At 42.8% G+C, this 20,207-nt stretch overlaps 1 protein-coding gene across 2 annotated transcripts in view; it reads right to left on the reverse strand.

The window, feature by feature from the left end:
- Positions 1–20,207, reverse strand: part of nlgn3a (neuroligin 3a) — a 172,332-nt gene that overhangs the window by 10,228 nt on the left and 141,897 nt on the right. For both annotated transcript variants that reach the window (XM_036569366.1, XM_036569367.1), the window contains one exon: positions 803–1,592. In XM_036569366.1, the coding sequence (XP_036425259.1) occupies positions 803–1,592 (790 nt within the window). The remainder of the gene's footprint in view (positions 1–802; positions 1,593–20,207) is intronic.

Below are 20,207 nucleotides of genomic sequence, written 5' to 3' on the forward strand. Positions count from 1 at the left end.
TTTGAGAAGCCCTCGGAGGAAACCATGGAGGAGACGTTATGTCCTCTGCTGCGAAAATACACTGCTCAAGATGCTACCCTCATGGACAGCATCTGAAATTAATATACAAAACGCGGAGTGCCCCAAAGCTCTCCGACTTTGCGCAGACAGATGTTTGTCTGAGGGGTTTTTCCAAGTCCTTTGCAGAATTTTTGGCAACCCGGCAGAAAGTCAAGCTCTAATGCTTCAGCATTAGCATTTCTATTCTATCTTATATCCACTGTGCTGTTTTTTGTGCTCTCAGCACTTGGAGAATGATTTATAAATGTCAGGCAGTGTCATTTCATTGTGAATGGCAAAACAGCAAAATTTACACAAGCAGAGGCATGACCAATCAATTTTTTCTCTAGTAACATTGGTCGTCAAATTAGATTTGTGTTGTTAGACCTGATTACAAGCTCTCCTCATACAAATCCATAATGCTTTGTGGCTCTGGGCAAAATTGAGCCGAGCAAGTAGGGGGAAAAACAGAGGGAGAAAAAAGTCAAGTCAGCTGGGGAGCCAGTGATCGACTGTGGAGAGGTGCAATGATCGATACTGCCAGAATGTGATACGCTTCCCTGATAACTTTCTCTTTTCGCTCCTCGTCCCATTCATGCTCTACACGTTTTCACATGCTGATGGAGGCTACATTCTCACACATATAGCAGACGCATGTGCACATGGTCATTGATTAATGTCCTTGACTGAAGGTAATGGTCATTGATTAAAAGTAGGCTGACAAAAATAGGATATTTGGCCCTGCAGGAATGCCAGCACTTACCCTGTCTTGGCAAAGTTAGTCCAGTAGGTCATGACCACAGCGCTGAGCATTATGTCATTCTTGGAGAAGTTGCAGGGGAACAGGTCGGTGGGGCCGATCATGGGGATGCCGAAGACGTAGGGCACCTCGTCTCCATGCGCTGCATCAGACCAGGCGGGCTTCATCAGGCTCTGGCAGTGGTGGTAGAAGGCGTAGAAGTAAGTGGGCGAGCCGTAGCGGGCATGCAGGTCTGCTGTTACCACCGAGGGCTCCACCCACTGGTGGTCAGTGAACAGTGCCACCAGCGTCTTACGGCGCGTCTCAGGGTTGTCTCGGTCAGCCCAGTCCGTGTACATGAACTTGATGGTCTCTCGAAGGGTGTCCTTCCCCTCCGGGTAGCCGTACAGGCTGTCCACGAAGTCCGACACCGAGAAGTCAAAGTCGTTGCCCGAGACGCCGTCCTCAGAGTCCACCACGTTCTCCACGAAGCGCAGACCCTCACCCTGGTTGACGCCGAGCATGATGTCATAGTTAAGGAACTCGCCCTGCTCCATCAAAATCTCAGGGTCGTCCGGGATCACGTCGCCATCGATAACCGGGCCGAATGCCACATGATACCTTGCCGGCTGGATGTCCTGCTCCACCAGTTCACGGGCGTTCTTCTTCCGCAGACAGTGCACCATGTCCATGGTGTCCAGGACGTTACAGCCCACCTTCTCAGCCAGCAGCCGTGTGTACTTCACTGGCTGGTAGTTGACGGCCCAGCTGGACAGAGCTGAGCCACTCTGGATGATTGCGCGATGGAACAGGCCTGCGAGAGGAAGACAAAAGAAACCTCAGATAACTCTGCAAAGATCACTTTTTGACAACGTGTAATTCCAAAGTAAAGACATTTCAATGACTAATCAGTTTGAAAAAGGGAACATCTGCATGTTTGACTGCGAAGACGATTTAATGACCAGTTCATGTATTAAGCACAGAATTCGCCTGGCTTTTTAACATCTCGATCTCAAGTCCAAGTAATCCTGAGATGATGTGCACAGAAAGTGGATTATGATTGAGTATAATCATTTACTAAACACAGTCAGATGGCCATCTACAGCACTGCCTGCGTCTTCCTCACCCACTAAGTTCACTACCCAACAGATGTGTACATCTGTATTTGTCTGCATAAATGCACATAACTGCAAAAGTCTGTTTCATTTAATTTCCAGTCAAAATGGCCATTAAGTACAAGTTATTCATTTTTGTCTAGTGAAAACAAGCATAAAACATATAATATACATATTAAATATATATTACACAGAAGCCTCAATGAATAAGATTTCAGTATTTAGTGTCCAGCCCTTTATTTATTACAGTTTCCATTCATTTCAGGGGACTTCATTCAATTCTTCAAAGAAATCCGGAGGCACGTCTTAGAAATTGGTTGAATTTTCTGCTTCTCACACTTCACGTAACAATTAAATTACCAAATACTTAAACTCATCAGTCCATTATTCTCACATATGGTGTCGGTGATGGTCAAAGTGTGGTAGGAATGCACATTCGATTTTATACATACATACATCATCCAAACCGCTTATCCTTCTGGGTCGCTGGAGCCTATCCCAGCTGTCATTGGGCAGAAGGCAGGATACACCCTGGACAGGTCACCAGTCCATCGCAGGGCAGACAGACAGACATACACATTCACACACACACACCTAGGGGCAATTTTAGCATGTCCAAACAGCCTGACTGCACGTCTTTGGACTGTGGGAGGAAACCGGAGTACCCGGAAGAAACCCACGCAGACACGGGGAGAACAGGCAAACTCCACACAGAAATGACCCTGGCCGCCCGGCCGGGAATCGAACCCAGGCCCTTCTTGCTGTGAGGTGACAGCGCTACCCACTGCGCCACCGTGCCGCCCACATCCTATTTTATTTTAATTTATTTTTATTCTTATTTACTACTGTAAAGTGTTTGTCTGATACTGTGCACTGTGAGCTCCTGCAACCAAAACCAAATTCCTTGTATGTGTAAGCAAACCTGGCCAATAAAGCTTGATTCTGATTCTGATATTGAGTTTCAGTGCTCTATTGGACATGTTTTTCTTTTTTTTGTCCATCTCCTTTTCTCAGTGAGGTTCTTCTTGACAGCTACACATCCTTTCAGACCCAAGCGCTGAGTCGTTTTCTCACAGTGGAAGGATGGACAGAAACATCTGTGGATGTTTTCAGATCTGAAGCAGCTTGGTTTTCTCCTCTCTCTCAAAGATGAAAGCTTTAAGTGCTGTTTATCTGATGGTGACTGTTTTAATGGTCTACCAGGTTATGCACAGTTTTTAGGAGTCCCATTTTCTGTATATCTTTTAGTAACTCCTGTTTTTCACGGTTTTTCCTTTGTTGTTTCCCTTCCTTATTCTATTGGATTATCTTACCTTTTGTTACAAAGATACAGCTGCAATTTACTGCTTTTAACATTGGAAGAATGGAAGACTTGGAATGAAAGTGGCAACGGTGCACAAAAGTAAGGAGTGTACAAATAAAATACTGACTGATTTAATATTATACTAAACACTGAAAAACTTGTACTGAATGGAAATTAAAGGAAAGGGTGGTTTTGCACAGTACTGTATGTGCATATATGCGAACCGAGCTCACACATTTCGTACAAACGTGTCAGAGAGGACCAGCCGCTTCATAGTTTGCAAATAACACTCGAAGCCTTTGATCACTGGCTAAGTGGCTGCGATCCCTATCTAACTCTTCCATCAGAGCAAGCACGCCCACTCCCTCCGGCCGAGCCTCCCTACAACAAAGGGGCCTCGGATCTGTGCGTAGGTACAGAACAGCGTGGCGGTCCACGCATGCCTACAGCGAGTATTCGATTCGGCTGTTCTGACGGAGGGTCAGGCCTCTCTCCCACTTTAATGGCTGCTCAGTACTACTGCCGACCACTCCTGCACAGCGAACGCTCTGCGGCAAATGGAGCAAGAGCCGGCTCATGCAATACTACTGGGAGGCTATAAATACACAGGTGAACTGGCATGTATGCAATAATACTACTGTACAATGTCCGCGTATGCCTCAGAAATGATGGAGAGATATAGCCTCGTATGCACTGGAAGGCTCAGCAAAGCTCAATGTGAGGTTCTTTTGCTGCAGCAATGTACAGTTTTTTTTTTTTCTTTTCTTTCAGTCTCTTAAAGGCTTACTGGCTCAACCTCCTCAGGGCAATCTCCCACCTGATTGCACAATTGATCAGCTGCCCCTGCATGCCACACACTGCCCCAGTGCACACTGAAAAAGTTTACCGACCACTTAGGTCCCCTCATTTCCCCTAAGATAACTTTTTACAAGTCCAAATGGTAAAGAAAGACAGAACTACTGCAAACATTCGCAGGGCTTGTGCAGTGCAGGGCTTGTTTAAGGCTCCCGTATACGGAGCCTTGCTTTTCGTATAATCTGAGCTTCGCTTTTGCACCAGGCCTCCCATGCTGAGGGGATCTGTGAAAATGAGTTTGTGCAGCAGGCTGACAGCGTACAATATCAGCTTCGGCACCGGTATGCTGCTAATACTCCTGAAGGACGTTGTGCAGGGGGGTTGGATCAGAGATGATGCGTGTGAGTGTCTGTGTGCAGGCGTAAAGCTACGGGATTGTGTGTGTTAGAGAGATAGAGTGAGTTGCGGGGCGCTTCACTCTCTTTGGAGCGGCTCCACGACCGGGAAGGACAGCGGCCAGGCTCCCGGGGTGAGTTGAGCAGATGTCAAGGATATCAGCTCCTTCTCAAAAGCATTAGCAGGGTGGCTGCGAGATGAAAGATGGACACCCTGGGGCCCAGAAAGACACAACTTTGTCCCTGCCCTCAGCCTTTTTATAACGTCCTAGCTTTCCTCCGTTTTATGTGCGCTGCTGGGAACAGTGCGAAAATTTGGGGCCCCCTGAAACTTTCATGCAGGGGTCGTACATGTGTCTTAGCAGAACATTAAACATGCCAGTTTTTCATAACAACTCGAGTAGTTGAGTATCCATGCACATCCCTAACAGACAATGAACCATTTTCTACTTCACCTTCCCTTACATTTCTGTGGTTGAGAAAACATGATATCTTAATATAAAACATAAATTATGTTGCTATATTCATTTATTATGGTTAAAAAAAAACTGCAGAAGGGCATCATTTCCAATTCACAACTGCAGTTCCTACAGAATAAGCCTCCTTTCTGTTAACAGCTCCACTATATTGTGATAAAGCTGGGTGATACAGACTTTCCCATATTCGCTGTTCCTTTTTTGAGTTTCTTTCCTCTGGCATTTTTGAAAGCCTGATTTATGTTTTCATCATCTTTATTTTCATTAAAAACGAAAGTCCCATTCGTCTTACAGACTCTGACTGGACTAAACCATCGATCGTTTACACAGAGGGGTCCACTGAAGGGGTGACACAATCCAAGATGCATTGCTATTGACACTGTATCTAAAGCATGAATGAAGCGATTCATTTAAATACCCATACCATACATTTCTTTTTTTATATATGTATTTTACTTTTTCCCTTGAGGTCCACTTACATGTGGTTTTATGTACCAAAACATGGTCATAATTCATTTTTACATGACCATTTTTAACCTCTCTTCATCCCTTTACATTAAATAGCCTGTTTTAGTTATTGTGCCTTTAAAATGTAAGATAAATAAGCTTTGTTTAATTGGCTGCCCTATGATGTGTCTCGCTCAGAAACCATTGAAACATGTCAGTATGGATGGGCGGGGCTAAACTACGGAATAGGCGGACAGATGAGTTAACAGATGAGTCGGTTCTCAGATATCGCAGAAACAACAAACTCAAAACAGGTTGTTTTTGCCTCATAGTTTCCATTTATGGACTGAGTATTGAATCGTAAGCTTTGAAACTTTAGCAATGTTTATAAATAACATATTACAAACTCCTTTATTTCAAAAAAGGAAGGAAAAGTTGGTTTTTCACAATATGAGCCCTTTAAGAAACATTTCCCTGTATGGCACCCTCGGCTTGAAGCCCTCAGTAACACTGGTGGCAGTATTTGGGTACTGAGCATTGACCAGACCATTGATTTGATTGCAGTATCTTGCAACCAACCTGTACACCAAACCCTGTACACCTGCTGTGCACCGGCTTCTTTACTGCTTTCATGCGTCCTTTGGACAGCCAGATGGCCAGAGGCAGTAAGAAGCATGAGTATTTGAGTTGCAGCTACACTGCCTACGAGGTGCATTCCGGGGTAACGGGTGTAAACATGACTAAGTATTTACTATTGTTTCCACTTCGATCTGGGCCACGCAAGCTGTCTGCACTAGTGAATGTGCAACGGCTGTACATCCGCTGATCGCTGATCACCCAGGGCAGTTGCGGCAGAGCTATTGAGAACGGAGGAGCGTCATACTGCCTCACTGACTCTCTGATTGATTGAAGTAATTATTTCAGGTGAGGGTCACCTCACCAGGGTATGGCAGATGCGAATTACTTGCTGATTGAGAAATTGCTCTAGCAAATAATGCAAATTATGCTTTTAATTGTGCACACAGATCTTTTTCAGCACAGAACTCTCCCTACGATGAAGCGTTTCTCTCCTTTTTTTGGTAACTGTATCATGCTGACTACCAACTTTGCTCAAACAACTGCAGAGGGAGCGTGTGAAAACAGATTTCTACCACGTGTAGGTACGGTGATTGCGTGACCTGGGCTGTTATCGTCCACCATCAAATTTGTTTGCGTTGTACAAGCGACTGATAGAGGGGACTCCATCAAACTATGCTTGACACGGGTGCCGAGTGCCTAAACCACACGCCTATCCATCAGTGAGCGGCTTTGCTGGCAGATTGAGGTCATGGTGAATTATGACAGGAGCTGGGAGGTAATCACTCATTTGGCCCAGCTAAAATGCCGCTGCTTTGCTGGGCTTTGTCGACCTCGACCGCCTGCCCCCTCTCAAGACGCCAGTTAAATGGTTGCATAGCAGATGCTCCGATTGGTTGAAGGCAGGGATAATTCACTGCAGGTATAAACCAGTGACCTTGTGCCACAGGGAGCACCACATCACAGCCCCTGAGCTCAGGGTGCTCTGATTACGACAACAACACACCCACATAATTACTGCCTACCTCTTAAAGGGACAGGCAGTGGAAAATTCATCATTCATGCACAGATAATGTCTTCATTACAGCAATCAGTGAAAACTTTCAACTTTTGGATGTTCACTATAGTTCATGCGGTGTCATCTGTGCAAAAGCAAATAAGCTGACTGAATGTGTGTTGGGCAATATGGCAAATATGCAATATTGCAATACTTTAGGCCATCTGTATGATACCAATATGTATTATTGGCTATTATGTTTTTTGAGGGTTTTTAAGTTGGAATGAGCAAAACATATCAGCAGAACAGTAGCGCCAAATAAGTGATTGAATGAATGAATAAATAAAAGTCTATACTATAAATATAATGGTTTTTATTATCTTTCGAATTCAAATAATTTCTTTTTTTTAATTTCTGCATAACAGAGTCATTCAGAGTGGTTTCATGGCAAATACTCCATTTTAGTCAGAATTCTCTGGAATCGTCTCATTGGCAATAGGAATTGTCTCTTTCCTATCACATCAGTGGTGATAGGAACTAGACATCTAAAGTATTTAATGCCTCTAGAAGCCCCCTTACAAAAGAACTACTAAAAGAAAAGATTAAGAATTTACTACCTGATGCCTGAGATATTGTGTTATAATAATAATAATATAGTAGTAATAATAGTTTAAGATAAAGTTTTGGCCCAATATGTATTTTTTAAACTCCGTTCCTGGAAGGCAGATACATGCAGATCCTGTAAGGGGCATTTGTGCTGTAGACTTTGCAACCCCTGGTTCATGTCACCAGCATTGTAAAGCACCATTATAACGCACCATTACACAGCAAACCGTCCAGAATGACTTTGTTTACACCTCAAATATTTAATTTAAGCAGATGTTTTGAAAAATCTGTGAAATTCCCCTTCAAGTTTTTAAAGTCTTGACACTTTAAAACCTTTGCTGTTTTCTCCTTTCTCCTATCTTCTGCTTTAACCCTTATTCACAGTAGCCATAAAACGCAGCCTCTTCCTCAGTCCCTCGGTTCAGGCTTGAATTTAAATAATTTTTAATAAAAAAATTTTAATCAATTTAAATTTGTAGAAAAATTGTAATAACATTTTATTTATATTTTTAACAATATCTGACGAGTCAATTTCCAATTTCTAACAAAGCTGAAAATTCTGGGATTTTTATGAAAAGGGGACATAAATATCTTTCTGAACAGGAAAACCCACGAATAGAAATATAATCCAAACACTGTGATTACTCTGATTAAACAAATCAATAACAAGTGCTTACTCATCCAAACTAACTCTGAACAAGCTCGTAGAAGAAGAGCATGATGCATCCAGCAAGAGTAAGTCTTGTGCATATTTTATACTGTGATAGAAAACACAGTGGTGTATAGTAAACTATGGTTCTAAACACTGAAATTAACAAAACTGTTTTACTGGTGCCAACAGGGATGTGCATTCAGTGTTTGAGCCACACCCACTGGTAACAGGTGTATGAAATCAAGTACATAGCCATGCAGTCTCCATAAACAAACATTGGCCAATGTTTGTCTATGATACACTGATCACCTTTAGGATGATTTGGAATGTCGATTGTGAGCCAGGCTTCTTGCCTGACCTCACAAATGCTCTTTTGATGGAATGGGCACAAATTCCCACAGACACACTCAAAAACCTTGTGCAAAGCCTCCCCAGAAGAATAGAGGCTGTTAAAGCTGCAAAGAGGGGCCAACTCCATACTAAAGCCCATAGTCTTGGAATGGGATGTCCAACAAGCTCATATAGGTGTGATGGTCAGGTGTCCACATACTTTTGCCATATAGTGTGATTCATCACAATAACATATGGTCATATTACCCACACTCAGATCAACATACACCACGCACGACTACACCAACACAGCTCCATGAGCATAAAGCAGTAATGTGACAGCAAACTAGTACAGCTGGAGCAGAGCTGTCACTCTCTGAGAGCTCCAGGAGCCCCCAGCTTCATAAGCTTTCCTCTAGTCTCCGCTGGCTGCTTCACACACTCACACACTCATGCAGTCTCACTGCTGATTATGGCTTTTTAGCCCGGCTGCGCTCCGGGCTTATTCTCTCGAGCCATCTCCCCAGCATGGCCGTTAAATCCCTCAAGTCTTGCTGGCTGCCATGTAGCACGAGGATCCCACGGCGGCATCGTCTCTCATTGTGCCCAACGTGTCATTACGGTCTCTATTCTCTCTTCTTCATGCCACCCCGATTCTCCTCTTCCTCTATCAGCCCTCTTTTTGCACCAAAGCCTTCTGTAAGGCTGTGTAGCTAAAACGCACCCCCCCCCCTCATGCAGCAGTGCCACTTCCAGTTGCCTAAGAGGCCACGTGAGGGAGCGATGGGCAAACAGCCCATCCGACCACGGCTAATCCTTCTCCATCTCTGCTCGTTCCTGTGACTCAGATCCTGCTGTCTCCATAGCTACGACATATACAGCGACGACCCATGCTAGGTGCAGTCTAGCAGCTAACTGCCAGGGTGTTGTGTTCATTTCTCCGAGCCAGCAGCAGAGAGGCGCCCATTATGCAGCAAATTGTCTCCTGGGCCGGGCACAGATTTCACAAACACCACAACATCCCTGCTTCCTTCACCAAATCAAAACACCATAGATTAGTCTGTAAGACGGCTCCAAATCGATTCCTTTGCAATCACAAAGGGCAAACAGCATTGCTGCCCCCCCCCTTCGTTCCTGCTCCCACCAAACCCCCCCCCCATGACAGAATTATAGAATATCACACTCCAGTCGAGTTCTCCTCCAGATGCAGTCAGCCTGTGAAATGAGCTAGGGGATTATGTAGTGTCTGATGCTGTTTCGCTCCGTTAACGCGCTGGATCATAAACAATGGAACATGACATCAGACGCCTCAACTGGGTCGCTACGCTTCTGATTCACACGTCTAAATGGACTTTGCTTACAACCCCATACCTGCTACTGCATCTGCCGTTGGCAGGTATTATTAGGGAAACTCATAAAGCTGACGTATCGCTCTGGACTGCACATGGTTGTACTTACTTCACTTATTTCAATCAGAGATGAATGAGGAGTGATAATATGGACACTCTTCCATTGCCCACTGTACTGGCCATCAATCCAGGCAAGGTTCTGGTTTATTATTTTTGTTAACTACTGAAGAACAGGACCTATCTTAGGTGTTCTCTGTCTTTGGTAACACTTACAGCTGAAGATAATGACAGTTTAGCAAAAGTATTTATTCTTCCAGGTGAGGATAAAGTAAGTAATCTTTATTTTGCACATTTTTGCACATTTTTACTTCACTTCAACAATATTAGCTGCTAGAATGATGCATTTGGTATGAACCAAATACTGTATACTGTATACTGTATATTGTATACTGTATATTGCTGCTCTGGTTGCTACCTCAGTGACTGCTATGCTCATATATGCTAGGCTCTCTTCTGAGCTGCTAATATGTCATAGTATTGCTACATCCTCCTTTGCACAGCTCCACATACTCTCAGTACCGTGTGCTGCCTGTGCTCTGTTTTGTATTTATTGTAAGTCTTTCGTATTTATTTACTGTACTGTATTGTTCTGCACTGTGTTTATTGTATTGTCTCACACTTGTGTTCCTGTGTCGGTCCTGGGGGAATGCTGTTTCGTTTCACTGTGTACTTGTATTGAGCTGAAATGACAATAAAGCCTGACTTGACTTAATCTCTATTTCATGAAGTGTACTAGAATGTAAACCTGATGTTTGTGATGTGTCAATGTCTTTTAAGGATTACTACTTTGTAGAGCTCATTTGAGGTAGTAAGAAAGCCAACACTAACGTTCAAAGCATCTATACTAGTCTCCACAACTGTTTTCCCTCCTATTTTTACTCTAGACAGAAAAATATAAGCTTCGTTTTATTCTACACATGATTCTGTATAACTCTTGACATTTGTGTCAGTGTGCTCAGATACGGCCGCTGTATTATTTCATTTAAGCGCTACTAGTGTTACGTTACTACTAAGCAAGTTCCTACAGGAGAAAAAAAGTGAACTGCTTTACGCGAGTCTGTATAAATATAGAGATTTTTGTGAGTGTGTGCGCCAGTGGGGAACCTTCAGGGCATTCAAGGCCTAATGATTTCTGTACAAATACAAATGTAATTTTTTATCATATTTATTTAATACAGTTATTATGCTTGTTGAATTATAACTCTGCCAGTACTGTGGTAATACTCTTATTTCATGTTTTCAAGTTTTGGCTGGAAGTGTTAAATTCTTGAAATGCTCAATGAAAAATGAAGCAATGTGTATTTATTTGCTCTACGGTATGGAAGCAGATAGAGCTCCTATTAGTAGGACTTGAGGAGCTAAACTCTCACGTGCAAGATTAACCACCATCATAATTAAGAACTGACAGTGGAATCAACCAATCACACTCCGGTTTCCAAAGAGGGGACCAAGTTATAGAGAAAAATTGTTACTCTAGGCTTGCTGGCATTCTTAAATATGTCACAAAGGCTACGTTCACATTAAAAGCCTGATTTTTGCTCAAATCCGATCTCTCTGACACGATGGTTCACACTCGTAGGTAAGTGACTCAAATCTGTCATTAATGTGACGAACCGGTGTCCTGAAATGACCCACATGTGCACATCCTACTCAGTAACGTCACGTCAACGAACCACGATCATCATCAGCACAAACTAACGAGCAGAACGAGCTTCGCTGAGAAGATAATTAACTCTGATCAGCTCTCAGCTTCATTATTAGAGCGAGACGAAGGAGAAAAAGGTGAGATGTGTTGCTTTTCCACCTTTTACGGGCTTTAACTTCTGGTTGCCATGGTAACGCTGAATGACGGTGCATGCACAGTGGAAAAAAACACATGAATTCCGATCTGAGTGTCACATTAAGGCCACATGGCCACGAATTGGATACATATCCGATCTAGGACCACATATGTAAAGTAGCTCAGGTCGGATTTGAAAAGATCACAGCTCTGAAAACATCTGAGTCACATTAGGACAAAAGGTTATATCACAAACATGCTTTTTCTAACTCATTTTTGAGCAATTTGTCATTTAGCTCCTACATGGAGGCTCTAATAGTCATGGTTTAACACTGGTGTTCACACAAAACAGTGCAGCGTATCACTTTAGTGCCAACTAGCAAACAAGGTAGCTAATTAGCCATATTAGATGTTATTATGAGGTTATTATGGTTCTTTAGATGATTGCACCTGTCTCATAACACTTTATTTGGATAGTCCACTTTACATCCTTTGTAGATACTTCATTTACTTTCAAATTACATTCAACTAAATATCCACTCAATTGACTACAATTATCTTTAACTCTAAACCTGCTCTAATCCTAGCCCAAACCTTAACCTCAACCCAAAACCTAAACCCAACCCTCACCCTGGTCCAAATGTGAACCCTAACCCCACCACTGTTCAGAATCAACCAAGTTTTACCAGATAGTTTGTTAATAATCAGAACATCTGTAGATAATCTATGGGGGACTATAGTGGACTATCCATATAAAGTGAGACTGAACTGTAAGTCCCATTGGTTTGCATAAGTTCGTGCTTTAATGGTGTATATGGGACAATATTTTAAGGGGTCTCGTGATCAGATGAATGAAAAAATCATGAGACCACCATTTATTTTTGGTTGATATATGCACAAAGGCTAAATGTGTAAAACACAACATAATAAAACGAATCAACATCTCACTCAAGCCTCTCTCTGGTCCACAAACCATCGTTTATTCTAAAATGAAAGATTAGACTTTGAACTGGAACTAAATCTCTTCCATAATTCAGACAAGCTGAAGACGATACACTATAAGTAGATTAGCCTCTGCCATCTTTACCTAAAACAGACCTCAGTACTAATGGCTTCTTGTGTTTAAGGGCCATTTGGAGAATCTGCATGCTGCTTAGACTGTCCTGCAGCATCTGTGAGAGAAAGCGAGAGTTGTCTGAATGAGGCAGCCCTGCAAGTGGGGAAAAGTGGAGCAGCAGCCCTGGACCAAAGTGAGAGAGAGAGAGATATATATAGAGAGAGAGGGAGAGCGAGAGAGAGAGGGGCTCTGTCCAGATAAGGCCTTATTCACCAACGAGACAGGGGGATGGCTAAGAGTGACCTGATCGACAGCATCGGGCTTGCCGGATCGATGTTACTCTCGGATGGGGCGAACGCGATATCTTCCACTAATCACCACATGACGCCCGCAGTCGATAGTACGCACTCTAGAAGTGTCCATCAGCTGCTCTGACCACACCGCTATACCGTACTTGTCCTCCAATGTACCTCCATTTAATCACTTCAACTGCTCTTCCTCTCTTTCTCTACTTAAAATAAGATTTGATAAAGAAATTTCAGATCAATACATCAAACGTTTCGCATGAGATCCACCCTATACAGGTTACATTAACTTAGCCTAAAGATGCATCATATATCATGACATATACTATAGATATTTCGGAATATAGTGACAACAATATATTTTGTATACACAGGATGGGCATTTTTCTTTTTTCTTTTGTCTAGTGATCTTATCTCTCAGAAGCTGAGGGTTATTGCTATTATTTAGCACTGTGTATTCAGTATTCAGTATTCAGCCACTGCTACTTATTCAAAGTGTTTTGCCCAACCCTGGTAGCGACTGCACTGCAGCTAACAAAAGTATGTTTCTACTTTCCACCTACAAAAATTGAAAAATGAATACATTAGATCATTACTGTGGCGGCACGGTGGCGCAGTGGGTAGCGCTGTTGCCTCACAGCGAGAATGGCCTGGGTTCGATTCCCAGTCGGGCGACCAGGGTCATTTCTGTGTGGAGTTTGCCTGTTCTCCCCGTGTCTGCGTGGGTTTCCTCCGGGTACTCCGGTTTCCTCCCACAGTCCAAAAACATGCAGTCAGGCCAATTGGACATGCTGAATAGCCCCTAGGTGTGAATGTGTATGTCTGTCTGTCTGCCCTGCGATGAACTGGCGACCTGTCCAGGGTGTATCCTGCCTTCCGCCCAATGACAGCTGGGATAGGCTCCAGCACCCCACCGCGACCCAGAAGGATAAGCGGTTTAGATCATGTATGTATGTATGTATGTATAATTACTGTAAGATAATCGACCTGCTGCCCCTTTCGGAATGGTCAGATTCTGAAGAAGAGTGTGCCTGCAGGGCTACATCAAACTCAAAACTCATAAGCAAGCTTTTGAGCCGGCGGCTGTAACGGAGCTAAACAAACTGGAATTAGACACAAATAAACAGAATACAATTCAGCAAACAAGATGGGCTGTTAAAGCTTTACAGACTGACATTAAGGTAATCTGGCAAATATTGAAGTTCTGATAAAGCTGAGCTGAACTGATGTTGCGACAGTTTTATGGCTCTATTTATAACAGCATGATGAAGTTGGTTTTCAATTGGATATTTGTTAGATGTTCAGCTTTTTCTCTTTGATTTTTTCTGAGAAGAAACTACAACCAAATATATGTCAAACATGCCTGTCGCTAAATCGAAATAGTGGTTCTGAAATGCAGGTCACAGACGCATCACAGGTGTCTTTCCAAGTTTAATTTCATATTCATTTTTATAGTGACACTTTATTTTGAGTTGTGCTTTCAGATGAAACAAACACTCAACAGACTCTCAGTAACATGTCAAACACATACAAGGGTTAGGATTAGGGCCAGGGTGAGGGTTAGGATTAGGGCCAGGGTGAGGGTTAGGATTAGGTTTTGTGTTGTGGTTAAGATTAGGTTTAGGATTAGGGCCAGGGTGAGGGTTAGGATTAGGGTTTGGGTTGAGGTTAAGTTTAGGGTTAGGATTAGGGCCAGGGTGAGGGTTAGGATTAGGTTTTGGGTTGCGGTTAAGATAAGGTTTAGGATTAGGGCCAGGGTGAGGGTTAGGATTAGGTTTTGGTTTGAGGTTAAGTTTAGGGTTAGGATTAGGGCCAGGGTGAGGGTTAGGATTAGGTTTTGGGTTGTGGTTAAGATTAGGTTTAGGATTAGGGCCAGGGTGAGGGTTAGGATTAGGTTTTGGTTTGAGGTTAAGTTTAGGGTTAGGGCCAGAGTGAGGGTTAGTATTAGGTTTTGGGTAAAGGTTAAAGTTAGGGTTAGGATTAGGCCCAGGGTGAGGGTTAGAATTAGGTTTTGGGTAGAGGTTAAAGTTAGGGTCAGGATTAGGCCCAGGGTGAGGGTTAGGATTAGGGTTTGGGTAGAGGTTAAGGTTAAGGTTAGGATTAGGGCCAGGGTGAGGGTTAGGATTAGGTTTTGGGTTGCGGTTAAGATTAGGTTTAGGATTAGGGCCAGGGTGAGGGTTAGTATTAGGATTAGGGCCAGGGTGAGGGTTAGGTTTGGTAAGGTTGGGTTTTGCATAATGGAAGTAACATATAAACAACACATCTACTTAATGTAAATACGTATCAACAGAACATCTACAAGATATTCACTTCAGTGTATTCAGATGCTTCACTACTGATACTTTACTGATTTGTTGTTGATGTGTTACTGATAATCTGTTAAGAGTTTATTAATTAGCTACAAAGGACCACTCCAAAAAGTGTCACCATTATTATTATATTTAGAACGAAATAACAGTGTCTGTTTATATATAATTGCTTGAAAAGAACTGCAAAATAATATGAGAAATGTATGAATACAGCAGTTCACGTTCAACTGTTCTAGGAAAGTGTGAACGAGCAGCAAAACTGTGTCACAGCAATATTAGCACCTACGCATCTATACTGAGGAAATGATCACATTACATGGGCTTTGTAAGAAATACAGAAAAACATTTAATTGCTTTCCAGGATGCACAGTCCCTTTTTTACAGTGCACGACTAGTCATCAAATTCAAATCATAATCGTGCGTATAAACAAATGTGGTGTCTACTGAAATTTTTCAATCTGCATTTTCAGCAGAAAATGTTTCAATGAGCCGTGAGCACGAAATAATTAACACCCAATTACACTCTGCTTTTGACAGCACTGGTGACAACTTTAAAAGATTAATCTTTGATATTCAGACATCACACATCTGCTTCGGAAACACTTTCAGCAGGTGTACGAGACACTGCCGCAATATCTTTGTGCCATATTTTACAACCTGCCTCTCAACATCTCTCTCTCCCTCCATCACTCCCTCCCGCTTGTCCTCCTGGCGTGCCTCTTCCCTCCTTCACCCCTCCCTCCCTCCCTCCCTCCCTTCCTCTTTCCTTGTTTCCCCCCACTTCTCTTGCATCTCTGTGTATTCTACCCCTCTCCTCCTCCCCCCACTGAATCATGCTGTCTTTCTTAACTCCCGTTTATGACGCCCTGTCTTTCTCCCTGCTTGATGCCCTCCTTTATTTCCTCGGCCTGCCCCCCTCCCTTCTTCCTGTTCTGTCTAGGGGACGTCCCAGTGCCCTGTCTACATTGGCAGGCCTGCGTGAGACAGGCAGAGGCACGCCCCCCCCACCCCCCACCACAGCACACATCTGAGCATCGCGTTCGCAGCTTCCCTTTCTCTCCGCACTATAATGACAATAATAACAACAACACGGAGACAGTCATGCACGACGACTCTGTACACCAACACGAGACGCCAGTGAGCTGTGACTCTCGCCGATTCAGAGATGGAAGGAATAATGAGTTATTATTGGGTTATCGCTGTTTATCTCAATGTCTTGTCTGCGTAAGCCTCTTCGCTAATCTCATTAGATTCAACACCCGTTAAAGTGTTTTTCTGATTCCTCGCCCGCATACTGCAGCCAAATGGGTTCACTCCAGTGTGTCGAGTATAAATGATTCCCTCGGTTTGCATTACGTTCAGGAGAGAGAGAGGGTGAGAGAGAGGGGGAGAGAGAGAGAGAGAGAGAAAAGATATTTTGAGAGCAATAAAAAACAACCTACCACCGAGCGAGGCTGAAGCCAAGGGTACGCACTAGACAGCCATGTTTATCGTCTATTTTTGGACAAGCCAGCCGAAGCCTCAAAATAACCCCACCATGGGCATGCTCGGCAACGAGGCTCAGAGAGGAGGAGTGCGCTAGTCGGGAAACGAGGCCGTGCTCTGAAAAGCATGAATCAAAATTGTAATCTGACTTGCGCGAGGAGAGAATTTACAGTCTTGCACAATATACGGGATTCGACCATGAAACGTGGAGGGATGGAAGGCTTGCCTTCGCAGCACGATTTCAGCCGATGGGAGCTTGTGTGGACAAGGCGGCTCGATTTGTGATGGACAAGTTTCATTTGTGCAGGACTAGAGACAGAAAAATCTGCACTGGACACTTGGGTCACTGGGGTCACCACGCTCATCCATCTCGTAGCCAAAATGAAGAATTTAGAATAATAGAAACATGTTTGTTATACCATTATATCAAAGAACAGTCAGGTGTTGCTGTGAAAACCTTATAATCTTGATAAGAGCATCGGGCCTCATTCACCAGTATCCTCTTAAGTTTGTTCTTAAGTGTGTTCTTGAGAAAGGTTCTAAGAAAAAGTCTATGTCAGATTCACGATGTGTTCTTAAAGCACAGAACTGATCTCACCTTTGTTGGTGAATGAGGCCCATTGTCATTGTGGTGACCATGGTGGCCCCCTCGCCAAACAGGCCCCCTATAGATCAAGTCTAGGTTATTTCATTAAGTAGGGTTACCTTCTGTGGTGACAGGGGTATCACTTTATTTTAAGGAACACACACTGGTGGTGTTTTATTAAGGTGTTGTTCTTTGTTCAGTTCCAGTTAGACACTTCTAAATGGTTCATTTACTGTACATTAAGCTTTATTCATTATGGCCAGGATTAGTACATAATTGGAGGTCTGTTATATGTAATAAACACTTTGTTAAGATCTTGTTATGCAAATAACTGGGCATGAACTAATCACCTAAATTTACATCTTATTTCTGTGTAAGCGGCAACTGTGTAGCATCAACTGACTTCTGTTTTTGAGCAAACAAGAGATTAATAAATCACTAATACTATAAGGTGTAATCCATATTCCTTTCCAAAAAGTCATCGGCATCCCATATTTTAGGATTATTTTGTGTTTTTTCTTGGGTAGCCAAGAACATGCAAGCTCAGAATATTTAAGGTAATTTCAGTCTATTTTAGCAATCAAATGCAGACAAACTGAACTCTTGTATGGAAGAGTTTTCAATCGTTCTGCCATCAAAAACGTGATGTGAAAACTTGTTTAGTAGGCCCTTGATGTTATCTAGAACCTTTAGAAATAAAATGTTGCCAGTTATACACTAATAAGACGAATATCCAGGTGATTAACTCATGCTCAATAATTTGCATAACCAAGTATTAAAGTGATTACTGGGTATTATTACAAATAATAATGCAATTATTTGTGATTTTTGCAAAGCGGACCTCCAGTTATGCATTAATACAGTCTTAATGAATAATGAATAAACCATTTAGAAGCGTCTTATTTGGGCTTCACTGACTAAAAAACAAGACCTCAATAAACCACCAATAAAGTGTCCTTAAACTTTTGCAAACTTTAGCCAATGCCAGGTGGACCAGCTCAGCAAGGGGGACCACCATGGTCACTATCGCTGTTCGCTATCGGAGTGGTCACAGTTAATGAACTGTGACAAAAATTGGTTTGTCTGATTAGTTGCATGTCCAGCCAAGCAGGCTTGTTAAAATGGAAAGACTAACGGCAAAAAATCAGGCAAGTGGTCACTCGAGACAGAGGCTCTGTGAAAAAAGTGTGAAATGTTGTGGTCAGGGCCATCGAGCAAAAAGCAGTGTCTATCCCTGGATCTGTGACAGACAATCCTGCCCCACACCCTGAATCGGAACCTGTGCAAAAGGGTCATGTAGTCCAGCACAATGAGAAAAAGGCTGAAAAAGAAAGTGATGAGAAAAAGAAAAGTTGGAGAGAGGGTAATAAAGTCCCACAAATCTATTTGTAATGACTTTATAAAGCTGTAGTCGCACAGGATAAAAATCCTTCATATTAGTGCAGTGAGCAAGCTGGCTAACTCGCATACAATAAGCAGCAAAAACCATATATGAACATAATTATATCACATAACTATATACTTGCCACAGCATAGTGCTGCACACTGATCTGTAGTGGCAGTGAGGTGACTTGTGTGCAGCTGCGGTTAGCCAAGGTGTTAAAACAGCAGTTAGCAAGCTGACCAACTCGTTTAAAACAAACAGTAGAGCCACAAAAGTAAAGATAATAATACAGTCTTCTGACCGAATGTCAAACTCAAAGTTCACCAAAGTTGAACTCGATGCAGAATGTCGCTCGCAAAATGTTTTCGCCTCAGAAGTTAATGCAATTTCCATTAAAATGAATGTAATTTTGTTTTTGAAAATACAGGGTGCCCACAAGTCTGAGATCACGTTAAAAAATACAAGATTTCCATTTAAGCCCAGAACTAAACAACAGCAGGTTTTAGAAAACAAAGAAAAGTTACAAACAAAATAAAGAAGAACTATTGAAGATTCTCTGTCATGTGATGGACTGGCGACCTGTTCAGGGTGTTTCCTGCTTCCCCAATGACCGCTGGGATAGACTCCAGCTCCCCCCATGACCCAGAAAGATAAGCGTCTTAGATAATGTGTGTGTGTGTTGGAGATTCTCCACTATTTCTTGGTCACTGCTCAAACTGAAGCAAATTTGGGACACTGACCATGTTAAGGTTTTTATACAGAAGGCCTTTTTTTTAGTCTTATGCCTTCCAGTGAAGCTTGTGTTCAGACGACTCTCGGCAGCATTTGATCTACTGATCAGAGGCTTTTGCACAAACTTGTGGAGTCAGTTCCAGCTCGAGTGCACGCTGTTATTAAACCAAGAGGGAAACTCATCAAATACTAGTAGGAAATTCTGGAATTTATTTAAATATTTAAAAGTTAGTACCACTTTTTCTATTTTTCACTCAATTTGTTATGCTGGTAGCATCATTTGCAATAAAATATGTTGTATTCATTAAAAAAAGAGTGCAAAATAGAAGCATTTTCACCAGTGCTTACGGACATTTGGACCCCACTGTCTACTGGCAGACGTGACTGTGCCTGGGCCCTAATGGTGAGGAATCATGTCCAATTTTGGAGTGGCGAATCAGGCGAACAGCTTTAAACTGATATATTGGTCACTTGGTAAAAAGGCCCCGTATAGTTTAAGAGCAATCCGATACTATGTTTTTATGGAGTGCAGCCTCTGAGCTTTTAAAGATTTCTGTCTCGTTAGGATTTAGAGATGCAGCCCACAGCATGCAGAGGCTCGGAATCAAGACACACAGCCATAGATTAAATGGCAAGCATATCTTCAGGCAGGCCAACTCCCACTCTTGCACTATGAGACGCAGAGAAATA

The sequence above is a fragment of the Colossoma macropomum genome, unplaced genomic scaffold (assembly GCF_904425465.1).
Source record: "Colossoma macropomum unplaced genomic scaffold, Colossoma_macropomum, whole genome shotgun sequence".
In the NCBI taxonomy this organism is placed as follows: domain Eukaryota; kingdom Metazoa; phylum Chordata; class Actinopteri; order Characiformes; family Serrasalmidae; genus Colossoma; species Colossoma macropomum.